Consider the following 14,503-nt stretch of genomic DNA (forward strand, 5'->3'; position numbering starts at 1 on the left):
GCGTGCCTGTATATGTATACACGGACATGTTAGGAATGTGCGCACACGTGTTAGCATGCCGGCCTTCATACATGTGCACATGTGTGGGCCACGTGTGTGACTGCTGATTTTGCTGCCCTTCGACTGGTCTGTGGGTTCCCTCAGGTGAGCCCAGGGACAAGGAAACGGGCCGGGCCGCCTGCTCGGCTGGGCTCCCCCTCCTCGGGCCTCCGTCTTCTGGCCAGCTCCGAAGTCCCCCCAGTGCCTCTGGGTCAGTCCCTTCAGCCAGTGAGGGGGGTCCCTCTGGGCCGCCCGCTCCAGCCTGGCCCTCGGGAGGAGGCGACGTGGGCTCGCTTTCTACCTGTTGGACCACAGTCCTTTCTGGGCTGCCTCAGTTTCCTCTTTTGTCAGTGGCGGGCCGTCTGGGGCCCTCGTTCTGGAGTCCAGGCCTGGGAAGCATCTTCTCCGAGACCAGCCACGGACCCCCCACAGCCGAGCTTCCCCGGCTGGCTGCCCCTCTGCTGGCCGGCCCGACAGGTTCCCCCGCAGACAGAGGGCCCGGACACTGGGCGGCCAGGGAGGCCCCTTGTGCCCCGGCCGCTGGGGACGGACGACGAGTCCCATGAGGGAAAGGGAATCCGAGTGGCTGCTTGAGCGGCCCCTTTGGTGGCTCCGGGCATCCTCGGGGAAGCAGTTCTCGATATTCCCCTCCTGCCCCCACCCCGCCTCCTCCTCGTCCCCCCAGGGTGCCTCGCGCAGGGCCGGTGTGGGAGCTCTCGGGCTCCTGCAGGCTGGGAAGATGAGGGGATGTCGGCCTTAGAGTGGCGCCCCAAGACCACCCGCTGGCTCCCCTCCTGCCTGGACCACACGACTAGGCCACACGTGGCAACCTCGGGCCGGACGCAGGCCCCTGGCACCGCCGCGGGTGGAGTCCGTCTCCTCCGTCGTTCCCACGAGGAGGCCCCGGGAGCCACGTCCCCCCCCGAGCCCCGCCGCCTCATGCCCTCGTCTCCCAAGGTACGGAGGGGCCCGTCAGCCACGTTTAGAGCGCCGAGACGCTGGGGACGCCTCTGCGGGCCGATGGCAGGGATTCAGCCCCCCCATTGGGTCCCCCCCACCCCCCGCCCCGGCCTGGAGCCTCGCCCTCGGCCCGTCCGGAGAGATGAGCCGGCGCGACCTCCGTAGCCAACCCACGCTGGCTTCCGGGGATCCCCGGCGCCCCCTTTCCTCCTCCGAGGAGGCCTCCAGAACGCCCGCCTCCTGCCCTCCCCAGCACCCGCCTCCCCTGCGTGGAAGTGACAACGCGGGGCCGGGGCGGACCGTGGGGCACTTTTTAATGCAGAGAAAACACTTTCCAGCCTCTGAACGAGAAAATGGTTAAAAAATATGCCGTGGGCGTCGGCTCCCGGTGACACCCCGACTCGGGGCCTCGTCTGCGCGCTGTCCGCGGGGAAGACCTCGGAGGCCCGCGGCGTACCCGGGGGGGCTCCCGCCGGAGCCCTGCGGGACAGGCTCCGGATCCCTAAAATTTCATGTTCAAAAATATATTCTGGGACCGAGACACGGGGCTGTGAAGGTTCACGTCGCCGGTGAAGGCCGTGAAACGGTACTCTCTGCGCAGGTCGGGCTCCAGGTACCTCCTGACCACGTCATCGTGCAGCTTCCGGGCCTGCGGCGGGGCGGACAGAGAGCAAATGGCGGCAGTCAGGCCGCCTCCGGTAGGGCCCTGCCCGAGGGGGGCCTCCCCACGCCTCCCTTCCCCGGGGGAGGCCCAACTCCCAGCTCGGGCTTTCCCTCTTCCCTTCCAACTAGACGGCTCCGCGGCCCCCCAAGGCCAGGCCCCACTTCGGGGCACGCCAGGGCCGAGCCTCCCGTTCCTCCTCCCAGAAGCCCCTTCCCCCAATGGTGTGTCACTGCCCCCCCCTTGTTGATGGCCTCTTCCAGGAGGCCTCTGGGAGAGGCTGTCACAGAGGAGGCCTCCATGGGGCCCCCTCGCTGCTACCACGGCCACTTCGGAGGATGTCCTGCCCCCCTCTCTGTGTCTCTGTCCGTCTGTCTCTCCCCCTCCTTCTGTCTCCATTTGTCTCTGTCTCTGTGTCTGTCTCTCTGTCAGTCTTCCCCCCCCCCCCCATGGGAGGCTGCCTGCACCCTGGATGTTTGGTGCTCGGCTGGCTCGCTCTGGGCCGGGCACGCTCCCTGGCGCGGCCGTCTGGCGGGGAGGCGCCAAGGCTTAGACGGAGCTCGAGGGCCGCCTCTCCGCCAGGAGCAGCTGCCGACGCCTCCCCGGAGGGCCCCGGGCGCCCGACGACACGTACGATCTCCAGGTCCTCGGCGGCCCCCTTCATCTCCTCCTGAGGGCTCCCCCGGGCTCGCCTCCTCCTTTCCTGCAAGGCCTGCATGTGCTGCCTGATTCTTTCTTCGATCTCCAGGTCTTTGGAGGCTCTGAGGACACACGAGGCAGAGGGCGCCTGTGGCCGGGCCCACTTCTGGCCCGGCGGATGGGGGTGATAACAGGCCCCAACCCGCAGCTTCTCCTGAGGAACAAGGGGGATCGGGGACCCTGGGCACCCCCCGGCTGCCTCCCTGCTCCAGGGCCGGGTGGCAGGCCCAGCCACGGAGCGTGGGGAGGGCTGGCGGCTGGCGTCCCCCCGCTCCGGGCCTGCAGCTCCCCGGCTGTCCGCAGGTTCTCCTCTCGTCGTGGAAGGACGCCGAGGGCCGTCGCGGGCTCGGTGCTCTCGGCGCGGAGGGGGCAGCCGTGCCGGGTTCCGGGATTTGGGCCACCCGCAAGGGACCAGAGCAGCCCCCCGTGCTGAGGCTCTGCATGCCCGCTGGTGGGCTCAGGAGCTTGGCGAGCCGCGCTCTCTTGGCCTGCCCCGATTCCCAACGGATGGGGCTCCATGTCCCCGAGCGCCCGTGGCCGGAGGCTCGCCCGTGGAACAGCCCCGCGGGAGCACGTGCCCTGCCAGGGAAGGCCGGCCGGGCTGCCTCCTCTTGATCAGGTCACTGGTTTGGGCGAATAATAACGGCAAACGTCCCCTCGACGGCTGCCCGGCTCGGGGGCTCCCCCAGCCCTCTCCAAGCCGCTGGTGCCTTGTGGCGGGGGGCTCTGGGTCACGTGGGGCCAGGAGGGGGGAGGTTTGGCCAAAGGCACCCAGTGGGTGTCACAATCGTGCTCCACAGCAGGGACGAGCCCCCCCTAGCCCCGGGGCTCCCCAAGACCAACCTCAGCTCGTCCTTCTCCGGCCTCAGTTTCCACTGATTCAGCTGCTGCTTTTTGAGGGAATCGAATTCTTTTTTCTCGGCCAAAGGATCGGTGGCAAATGGCGCGTTCATGAGGACCTGCGGGTGCCACGGGCCGGTGTCAGGATCCCGAGGAGCCACCATCCCTCCCGCGAGGCCCCCCAAGGGCCCTTTCTCCAGGCACAGGTGCCCTCGGATTCCTTCTGCACCGGCCTCCCGAGGACTCAGCCTCGGCTGGCCCTCAAGATCCTTTTGCTCTCTACATGGGAGGGGCCTTCAGGAGGACCCGAGTTCAAATCTGGCTTCTGACACTTCACCCTGTTTGCCTCAGTTTCCTCATCAGTGATAACTCTACTTCCCAGGCTGCTGTCCAAGTCTAATAAAGAATGATTGTAAAGCATCTGGCAGCCGAGCAGCCTTCTCATGACGGGGGCTCAAGCCTCCAGGCTCGCCAGCACGTCCCGCAGAGGGTCCCGGCGGGATCTGACTCGGCGCTCAAGGCCTTTCTCTGCCTCGGAATAGTTGCCCAGGGGTGACCCCCTCCCCCCCCGTCCTTGGCCAGTCCCAGAGAAGAGCCCCTCGGAGAGGTCGGTGTTGGCCGGCGGCTCCGATGGGCGAGCACACCAGCGACCGGCTTCAGGAGGCCAGAGCGGCCGGCACATTCGGGGGCAGCTGCGAGAAGCCTCGGGGGGCAGGCGAGGCCCAGCGGGGCAGCTGCATTTGGCCCTGGGGGTGGCGGGGAGCGTCTGTGGGGGTGGGCACAGCAGCTCCCTCGTGGGTCTGAGCTTCCACGTGCCCCCTTCTCTTCCGCGAGCTTCCCCGGCAAACACGAGGTGACCCGGAGCGCCTCATCCTCAGCGCAGGCCTCCATCCCGCCTGCCCAGCCCTTCATCCCTGTCCTGGGGCTGACCGTGCGGCTCGAGCCGGCCTTGCCTCGGCCCCTGGCTCGGGCTCCACGCCGGCTCTCTGCGACGGCTTCTCGGCTTCGGCAGACCTTCTCTTGGACGTCTGTCCTCCTCGCCCGCCGTCCAGCCTCTTTTCCACGGGGCCGCTGGGGCGACCCTCCCCGGCGTCCTCCCTGGCAGCGGCTGCCCCTCGCGGCCCGGCCCCGCCGGCTTCCCTCTTCCGACGCTTCTGTCCCAAGCGTGCCTGAGGTCGGGTCCTCGGCGGCCGCGTCTCCCCCTCGGACGGACGCCTCCTTCCTCCCCGGAGCGCCTTCTCCTGGGACTCTGCCCTCGGAAGCCGCTTCACGCCAGGCTCGACCCTTCTTCCTCGTCCCCCAACTCCAGGAGGGCGTCCGGGCCTGGGTCGTGCCTAGCACCGTGCTGGGAAAGGCTGCCGGGCCTGCCCTCACACAGGCCATTCTCAGAGCGGGAAACGCGTCCCCCGAGGAGGGCCCTGCGGGTGGGGGCTCGTTCTGGGGGGGCCACCGAGGCGAGGGAGGCTTCCAGTGTGCGATGGGCAGCGGCACAGCCCGGGAACCCGATCCCTCGGCGTGGCGCGGCTGGTCCAGAAGTGCCCGAAGCCCCGGAGCCGAGAGACGGGGCCTCCTCCTGGGACGCTGCCCGATGGGCCGTGAGCCGCAAAGGGGGAGCAGACACAGATCCGAGAGCTGGGGGGCCCTGAGGGGCCCAGGCGGAGGCTTGAGCCCAGGAGCAACGGGGGGCCTGGAGGGGACTGGGGGGGGTCAGAGGGGCGGGAGAAACCTCTTGTAGCCACTGCCCAGGCAGCGCCCGCTTCTCACCACCCCTTTGGGGTACCTTTTCCCTTTCCAGATGAGGGAACGGAGACAAAGAGGGACACGACGTGCCCGGGGTGACACAGCTAGGCTGGATTCGAACCCGTGTGTTGTGGCGCGCTGTGGCTGCAAGAGGAAACCCGGCCCTCCCCGAGCGGGCCCTGGCGGGGGGAGGGGAAGACGGAAGGGACCCCTTTGGGGAGAGGCCGGCCTGGGCCAAGCCAGCGAGGAAGGGGCGGCAGCAGCCCTGCCCCATGTTCCTACTGGCTGGGAGCCGTCTTGGGAAGAGGAAGGCCACAGGGACTGCGCAGGGCGGCCGGAGCCTGCGGCCATCCTCTCTGGTCCCACCCACCCTCGCGGCCGGCCCGGTGAGCTGCCTTGTGGGGAAAAGCAAGAAAAACCCAGTGAGACACGACTGCTTCAGGCGCTGCTCAGAGGGGCTCCTGGATCGCTGTCTCAGTCACAGGAGCCTGGTCACTCAATCATTCATTCATTCATTCATTCACACAGGAGCCTGGTCACTCATTCATTCATTCATTCACACAGGAGCCTGGTCACTCATTCATTCATTCACTCACACAGGAGCCTGGTCACTCATTCATTCATTCATTCACACAGGAGCCTGGTCACTCATTCATTCATTCATTCATTCATTCATTCATTCATTCATTCATTCACACAGGAGCCTGGTCACTCACTCACTCATTCATACAGGGGCCTGGTCATTCACTCATTCATTCACACAGGAGCCTGGTCACTCATTCATTCATTCATACAGGGGCCTGGTCATTCACTCACTCATTCATTCATTCATTCACACCGGAGCCTGGTCATTCATTCATTCACTCACTCATTCATTCATTCATTCACTCACACCGGAGCCTGGTCACTCATTCATTCATTCACATGGGAGCCTGGTCACTCATTCATTCATTTACTCACACAGGAGCCTGGTCACTCATTCATTCATTCACTCACACAGGAGCCTGGTCACTCATTCATTCATTCATTCATTCACATGGGAGCCTGGTCACTCACTCATTCATTCACTCACTCACTCATTCATTCATACAGGGGCCTGGTCATTCACTCATTCACTCACTCACTCATTCATTCATACAGGGGCCTGGTCATTCACTCATTCATTCATTCATTCACTCACACCGGAGCCTGGTCACTCATTCATTCATTCATTCACATAGGAGCCTGGTCACTCACTCATTCACTCATTCATTCATTCATTCACACGGGAGCCTGGTCACTCACTTATTCATTCATTCATTCACTCACACAGGAGCCTGGTCACTCACTCATTCATTCATTCATTCGTTCATTCATTCATTCACATAGGAGCCTGGTCATTCACTCATTCATTCACTCACTCATTCATTCATACAGGAGCCTGGTCACTCACTCATTCATTCATTCATTCGTTCATTCATTCATTCATTCATTCATTCACATAGGAGCCTGGTCATTCACTCATTCATTCACTCACTCACTCATTCATTCATACAGGGGCCTGGTCATTCCCTCATTAGTCCATTCATTCATTCATTCATTCATTCATTCTTTCTTTCTTTCTTTCTTTCACACAGGGGCCTGGTCACCCATTCATTCACTCATTCATTCATTCATTCACACAGAAGCTAGTCCCATGATTTATGTACCTTCTAGCCCAGTGTCCTGTCCTGTCCTGTCCTGTCCTGTCTCGTCCCTAAGGACCCTGGAGGTACCCCCGGTTTGGAAGGAGCTGACCCTGCTAGACCCGCTCAGGAAATGCTCCTTCGTGGCTCGCAGTCGGGGGGGCTCTGGGCTACCCACATGCTTAGGGTGAGCCCTAGGACCCCCCCAAGGGGCACAGCCACCCTCTGGCACAAGAGGGACACAGGGAAGAAGGCAGGCTTGGGGGAGGCAGCCCGAGGCAGGTCTTCAACGCCGGGCTGAGGAGTCCATTCAGGGACCGGGGAGAGTCGAATGCGAATGTCGCCCAGGACCAGGACGAACCATGTTACCACCAAGATGGAGTTTCATTCCGTGGCCCGAAGAAGAGAAGGCCAGCCGGAGCCGCCATTTTGAGGTGGGAGCCAAACAGGGCCTCCTGTCTTTGCTCAGGAAGAGAGACAAGCAGGATGGGCCCAGCTTCCGAAATGAAGGCAGCGAGAGGCGGCCACGCGGCACCGTGTATAAAGAGCTGGGGCTGCTGTTCAGACTTGGGTTCAAATCTGGCCACAGACCCTTCCTAGCTGCGTGCCCCTGGGCAGGTCACTTGGCCCCCACTGCCCGGAGCTGGTACTAGGGAGGGTTTAAGAGAAGAATCTGTGGGGGGCGACTGGCAGAAGCCGTCTCGGGGCTCTGCCCTCCTCCCGCGCCCCGTCTGTGGACGCTGCTGGGGTGGTGGCTGGTCCTCGTGCCCGCGGCTCGCGCTCTCCCTTCTGAGCTTTGTGGCTTTGCTCACACGCAGGAGGAGGGGAAGGGGAGCAGCTCGAGGTCTGCGCCTCGGACCCCAGAGAGGGCCACCAAGAGAGGGGCTGCTGCCCTCTCCTCCTCTTCCTCTAATCAGCACGGTTCTAGGCCCTTAGGGGGGCACAAAGCACTTGGCAGGTATCATCTGATCCGCACAAAACCCTAGGAAGGAGGGCATTTAAGGTTAAGTGACTTGCCCAGGGTCTCAGGGGCTAGCTAAATGTCCCCGGGGGGCTTGAACTCAGGTCTTCTGGCTGCCACCTGGTACACAGTAGGAGCTTAATACATGCTTGTCGAATGGAAAGCTTCTCTGAGGGGCAGGCGGCCTCGGGCAGGTCCCTCCCTGGCCCCCGACTCTCCCTCTATTTTGCAGCCAAAGGAGGCCAGGATTTCCCGAATGGCTGCAGGGCCGAAGGGCCCATGGCTCGGGAGAGGGCGGGATCACGGCTCCTGCGCCGTGGGACGAGGCCGAGGAAGGCCAGGGAGGGCGACTCCTTCCCCACCCTCTGGGGGGCCTCCACAAACGCCCGCTGTTCGAACGATCTTCCTTCCCCAGAGTCTAACCCAGCCAGCACCCACGCGGCACTCTAAGGTTGGCAAACACTTTACAGACATCCTCTCGTCGGGTCATCAGAGCCATCGGGGAAACTGAGGCAGAGAGAGGCGCCTCTCCCAGGCCTGCAGCCAGCCCCCATCTGTGGGCAACAGAAGCCCCGGCTCTTCCCGCTTCCGGCCAGGACGGTCGGAAAGGACACGGGTGCCTCCTGCCAGTGTGGGAAGGTTCCATCTCCCCGGGGTCCGGCCCTTCCCCCAGGATCCCCGGCAGGCGGCTTTTTCCCTGCGTCCCGCTTCCACTCCTTCCACACGGCTATGAACCGGGAGAAGCCAACCTTCCGGGCTCCCACCCAGGCCTGGTCCCGCGTCGCCCCACACTCGCCTGTCGGGGGGAGGCTCGTCTCCCTTCCCCCTGCCGGACCAGAGCTAAGCAACCTGGAGACTCGGGTCTTCCGGAGTCCAGGCCGGCCTGCTGCCCCCCGGGCCAGCTGCCGCCCCAGACGGGCCCCCGGAGGTTCGGGGAGGGGGCCGCCCGGCCGGGGCTCCCACAGACCACCACTTGGGGCTCAGCGTCCCGGACGGACTCCCCAGAGGCCAGCGCGGCCCGGCTTCCTGCAGGGCTCCCACGCCCGGGCACCTACCATATCCTTGGGTGGAGGCTGCACAGTCATGAGGGCCTCCTTTTCTTTTTTCATGACTTCGGCTTGCTGGCGCCATTTCTGCAGCATTTTTTTATCTCTGGAAAAGACAGACGGCATGTTAGAGGGCCGGGCGAGCCGAGCCACGGTGGGGGGCCGCCGAGAGCGGGCACCCGGGACGGAATGGCAGCGCCCCTGGGTGCCGAGATTCCGCCCGCCAAGATGGTGCACCCCAAGGAGGACCGCAGACGGGCCAGAGGGGAAACGGCCGAGACGTCGCGGGGAAGGAGACGCGGCGGAGGCGCCACAGGAGGTCTGAGGGGTGAGAAAAGGAGGCCAGCACGATGCCGGGGGGAGCCCGTGGGCCTAGCACGAGGGCGGCGCCCTCCACAGCCACGGGCAGGGAAGGTGGGAGACGGGCTCTGGGAACGGCAGAAGCCACAGAGAGGCTCTGGACGTGCTTCCGTGGAAGGCAGATGGACGAAGCGTCTCCCCGGCAGCACCAGGGCCCGATTCACAAGCAGTCTGCTGAGGGCCAGGAGGGAGAGCCCGCGAGCGTGGGAAAAGCCTCCCGGCCTCCTGGCGGCCCACGAGGGACGCGTCCAGCCCTGAGCCTCCGAGTCATCCATCTTGAGCTGAGGCTCTCCGACGGCACGCGAGTAGGGAACAGGCAGCAGCAGCCTTCAGAAGCTCCCTGCCCAAACCTCGGGCTTCCCGTTCAGTGACTGACTCGGTGAGGAAGACGCTCATCCAGCCAGAAATGGCCCAGGATGGTCTGGGAGAGGTAGCGCAGCAAGTGTTCCTGGTCCCAAGCACCAGGCAAGGCGAGGTGGCCCAGAGCAGGGACTGGCGTGGGTCTCTCTTTGTGCTCTCAGGGCTTGGAAAACAGTCGGCGCTTAAGAAGTGCTTGCTGACTGACTGACTGACTGACTGACTGACAGACGTCCAAGTGGAAGAGAGATTTCCCGTGGATGGGGATGCCTTCCAGATGCTTTTGTAGAACTGGGTGCCCCGGGATGTGGCAGGATATCCTGGGAGAGACTCCAACTCTGCCAGTTTAGCCTTGCCCTCCCCGGAGGCAGTGCGGGCTCTGGCTCAGGAGTTGGGGGGCTGCCTTTGGCATGGATGGGCCTCTGGGGAAGGTAAAAATCACATTCAACACAGAAAAAGCAATTGGGGCATCTCTTCTGACAGGCTTGAGAACTCTGGCGGGGAAGGAGAGAAGGCCCTGAGACCGGGGGGCATGGCCAGCATCTCTCGTTTCCCTCCATGCCCAGTCTTCGCCTCGGTTTGCTCATCTAGAAAATGAAAGGGCAGACGAGACGGCCTCTAAGGACCTTCTAGCTCTTCATCAAGGATTCTGTGGCCCCCACAGGGAGGCCCAAGTGGACAAGGAAGGTTCTAGGCTAACTAGGCACTGCGATGCAGGAAAAACTACCAAGAGGGCTGCTCCTTCCCATGGGACTTCGGAGAACACAGGCTCGACGCTGAAGAGCAAGAGGACAGCCTGTGGGCTGCTGCCCTGCCAGCCTTGCCAGGGCTTTCAAAGACCCTAAGCCTTTCCTGTGAAGAAGAGACTCACTGTTTTAGTCAGCTTTCTATCTGAGCTGCTCAGAAAAGGAATGTGGCCAAGTGTTAAAATGAATGGTTTGGCTGAATACAGGACAATTAGAAATCTTGTATTTACAAGAGGTGGAAAGAGTGAAAGCAGAGGCATTCAAAGGGCAGAGGAGGCGTTGGCCTGGCCAACTAAATACTGTTCCAGTGCTCGGCTCAGCCAGGACTTGTTAACCTTCAACCGGAATTAAACTCTCTCCAGAAGAAAGGAAGGAGAAGGCAGCCATCCACTCTCCCGAGTTCCCTCCAAGAGGCAGTCAAGACAATGACTGGAGGCCGACTTCCTTCTTTGAACTGACCTTCTTCTCGAAGCCGCCTTCCTTCTTGGAGTTGACTCCCCAGCCTCAGAAATTCAGGGCCTTTTATCAAGCTTCCTGTCTCCTCCCCTCCTCACAGAGGCCAATCAGCTTCCAAATAGTCTAGCACCGCCCGGGGGCAGCGTTTGTGGGAACCAGTTTGTGGGAACCAGTCGGCACCTTCTGGAGGGGTGAGTCCTCATTGAAAGGGTTCACAGTTTCTGAGGGTGTGAATGCAAAAGAATTCACAAGTTTCTGACTGTTAGTATCTTGTGGGCTTCTCACCTAGCACTAAGCAGGGCATGAATTTGAGCTCCTCCACCTAGTTCAAGCTTGTGTTGCCACAAAGGAGAGTTAATCTGCCTTCACTTCACGATCTATGAGGCACTTAAGTTAGAGTTAACTCAGGAAGACAAGAGTCAAGAATTCTCTTTCACAGTCAAGAGGAGCATGGCCAAAGGGGTGGGGCCAGCAGGCTGCGTCACACCTCCGGAGAACCTTCTAGAAGTCAGGAATAAAGGCTGCCACGAGGGACGTTATGGTAACCTTAAAACGTCAGGGGAAAGGGGAGGAGGCCACCAGTGCAATGGCCATTCCTTGTGAGAAAGCAGGGTGGACAGGCAGGGATCTGTATCACTGAAGAAAGGGTGTCAACCAGTAAGGTTGGAGATCCACTGGAGGCCCAGCACCAGCACCACCACCACCACCAGCACCAGCACCACCACCACCACCACCAGCACCAGCACCACCACCACCACCAGCACCAGCACCACCACCACACCAGCACCACCACCACCACCACCACCAGCACCACCAGCACCATCCTCATTCCCAGCTCCTGCAGCCCTTCAGTCCGTCATAGCCCTGGGCACTGAGCTCCCGGCAGAGCTGGGCAGGGTCTCCTTGTCCCGGGGGCTCCCTTCAGGGCTCTTACCTTTTCCGTTGCTCTATTAAGGCTTGTTTCTCTTTTAGCTCCTTCAGGGCAGCCACCCGTCTTTCTTCGTCTTTCTTGGTTTGAATCGTTGTCTCGTAGGATGGAATCTCAGGAAACATGTTCTTGAAGGAAGATGCTTTCTTTCTAGAATTATGCGGTCTTTTCAGTGGAATCCTTAATAAAAATCATGGTGGAAAGAGACATGGCATCATACAACAGATGACGGACGGCTATAAACAAGAGCCTATGGACCGGCTTCATAGGAAAATGACCCTGACCCCCCCCCCCCCCCCCCGAGTGCAGTTAACACGTAGAAATCCAGACTATTGATCTGCACTAAAAAACAGACCCATCTTAGAATCCATCCCGACTCTTGCTTCTGAGGCAAAAGAGTGGCCGGACCTGAGCCCAGAACCTCCTGTCTCCAGGCCTGCTCTCTAGCCGCTGGACCTAACCTGCATCCATTTTTCAAAGATGGCTACGCCAAGTGGAACTGCAGCAAGTGAACAAGAGGAAGCCAAATGGCCAGCGCGCTCGGCCGATAGCGATTTGAAGACAACTTTCAAGGCTAACTTGATTTCTAAGATTCCGCGTCAGCGGTGCAGGCTAAAAGCCACGGCCAGCGCTATTTGGTCAGAATGCCTGAGCTTGGGCCAAAGAGCGCCAAGAGCTAGCCCGAGTCCTCTTCCGGGACTGCGCATGAGCTCAGCGGGCCACAGCTTCTAACATGCCTGGGCACTGGGCATCCCGCCAGGCCCCCGCCCTCCCACGGGCCCCTGGGCCCAGCCAGAGACAGCGTGGGGGACGGTGTTCTCTGGCTCCTCACGAACCCAGGACATGGAGGGTCCCTGGACCACTCAGGCTCCATTGCTCTCTGCTCTGCGGTCCCCATGGACGCTTCCTCTGGCTCCTGGGCACGATTTCCTGATGCATTTGAGGTGTCTCCCACAAGGGTTGGCCCAGCGTCTCTCACTCCCCGGCCTCTGCAGCTGAGATATGGGGGGGGGCACCCTGCCTTGGCACGAGCAGAGCCATCGAGCTCTTTCTCAGGCCAAGCTGCCGCAGCTGCCCCTTCCCTCGATCACGTTCCTTTGTTTTCCTCGTCACACAAGATGGCGCCAGACAGACGGTCGCGTGTGGCTGGCCCACTCTGGGTGTCTACAGTTTGAATGTTTCTGGGGGGTCAGGAGAGAGGGTCAGTGGCACCCGAGGGAGCCTGTGGGCTCTGGATGGCGTCAGGAGGTGGCAGAGTAAACCTGGAAAAGCAAAAGGAGTGGGCTGGGCAGCGACCCCGAGGAGAGACGCTGAACGGCCGGCAGGCTGAGTGGTCTCAGCAGCCCCGTCGCGGAATGGGAAACGAGCTTGGAACATCGGACAAAGGCTTCGGAATAAAGCCCGGAGTCTTACTCTTTGGGCTCCTCCCTGGAGCACCCATTGAACGAGGGGGTGACAACAGCAAGGTGGCCGAGAGGGGCCGTGAGCTCCTCGGCCTGGTGCCCCGTTTGCATCCCAGGCCTCTGTGGGCACTCCGAGCACGGCCCAGGGTCCCTCCTCAGCCAGCCAGGAAGCCCCCCTCCCCGGGGGTGTCTTTCCGGATTGTCCTGGCGGCAGCACTCTCTCCTCCCAGAATCCACGTTGTGGGATGCCTGTGGCAGGGACTCTGTTCTGGTCTTGGCACGGCCAGTGCCTAGCAGCTCCCCCAACGGGATGGCACCAACCTCTTGACCTCACCCTCACAGGGCTGCAGCATTTGGTTTAGGCCTCAAACCAAGGACAAGGTGGGCCACCTGGAAGCCAGCCCTCAAGAGTGCCCCAGTGGAAAGGGGGCTGGGGCTGGAGTTCTAGTCCTGACTGGGGGGGAGCCACGCTATTACCCTGCTTAGGGGGGAAAGTCGAGAGGTCAGGGAGGACCTCCAGGAGGCCGAGGGACGGCGCTGCTGGGCGTTTGGCAGTCTCGGGCACAGAGAACCCCAAAGGGACTTCACTAGGGCAGCTCCCCGACAAGCCTCACCTAAGCTCTACCTAGCCTTCTCCCCGGGCACGCACGAATGGCCCGGATCCACAGACCCTGCCAGAGCGCTGAGGAGCCTCCAGCCTAAAGGGTCTCCGGGCAGCATCGGCGTGGCTCTAGGTGTAGTCAGAAAGGCCGAGGAGTCGGGCAACCCCGAGCGAGTTTTCCTCTCATCAGGCCTCAGTTTCCTGCCCTGTAAACAGGCATAATGATGCTCATAGTTAGTCTCACAAGGATAAGGACGAGGCTCGGCATTTCCCTGGTGCAGAGAATTCCTACGGGAGGGCAGCCCGCCGCTGACCGTGGACGGCCTCGCGGAGAAGAGACAGAGGATCGCAGCTAGCTCCAGGGTGGGTGGCTCACGTGGGGGTCCACGGGGGGACAGTCCCCGGACAGCGAAAGCCTGAAGGCGAGCGAGAGTGAGGGTGGCAGCAGGGGAATGTGCTGGAGATGTCGGGATGCGAGGGCCGGCACGAGGCCTCGAAGGCCGAGCTTAACAGAGAGGCGGCGGCATGGTGGGGGAGCCTTTTAGAGAGCGAGCGCCCGAGCTGCACCCTCCCACCGCCTCACCCTAGATGGGGGAGGGAGGAAGCGCTCCCATCGGGCTGCTGGGCAGAGCAGAGGCGCGAGTGATGAGAGCAACGTCAGAGGGGGCAGCCCCCTCCGGCACGCTCTGGCACACGTGCCATAGGCTTGCCAACACGGGCTCAGGAGGAGCTCGAGGGACCCGGCTGGGGTGACTCTGCGCCCCCGAGAGGCTTCGGAGGATCCTCGGTACCGGAGGCCGCAGCTCTTCGAGGACGGCGCCAGTTCCACGGGGGCAGGAAAGGCTCGAGCTGGGCTCGTCTCCTGGCGGTGCTCCTGAGATCTTTTGTTTCTAAAGTCCAGCCCGATGAAAACGTGCCGGGCGCCCCGGATGTTCCAAGCAGCCACGTCTTACGTGGTCACCCCAAACCGGAAATGAGGCTCGTGCCCTCTGCCTGGGGAGCAGTGCCACGCGCCACGCGCCACGCGCACGGCTGTGAATGG

General features: G+C 62.1%; 1 protein-coding gene across 1 annotated transcript in view; it reads right to left on the reverse strand.

The window, feature by feature from the left end:
- Window positions 1-1,298: 1,298 nt before the first annotated feature.
- The window catches only part of LRRC27 (leucine rich repeat containing 27), a 34,729-nt gene continuing 21,524 nt past the window's right edge, over window positions 1,299-14,503 (reverse strand). Inside the window, exons 11-15 of the mRNA XM_044660308.1 lie at window positions 11,464-11,607; window positions 8,620-8,716; window positions 3,203-3,318; window positions 2,295-2,421; window positions 1,299-1,648 (exon numbers count right to left, since the gene is read on the reverse strand). Coding sequence (XP_044516243.1) covers window positions 1,502-1,648; window positions 2,295-2,421; window positions 3,203-3,318; window positions 8,620-8,716; window positions 11,464-11,607 — 631 coding nt within the window. The 3' untranslated portion in view covers window positions 1,299-1,501. The remainder of the gene's footprint in view (window positions 1,649-2,294; window positions 2,422-3,202; window positions 3,319-8,619; window positions 8,717-11,463; window positions 11,608-14,503) is intronic.

Source organism: Gracilinanus agilis, chromosome 2 (assembly GCF_016433145.1).
Source record: "Gracilinanus agilis isolate LMUSP501 chromosome 2, AgileGrace, whole genome shotgun sequence".
NCBI classification, from domain to species: Eukaryota; Metazoa; Chordata; class Mammalia; order Didelphimorphia; family Didelphidae; genus Gracilinanus; species Gracilinanus agilis.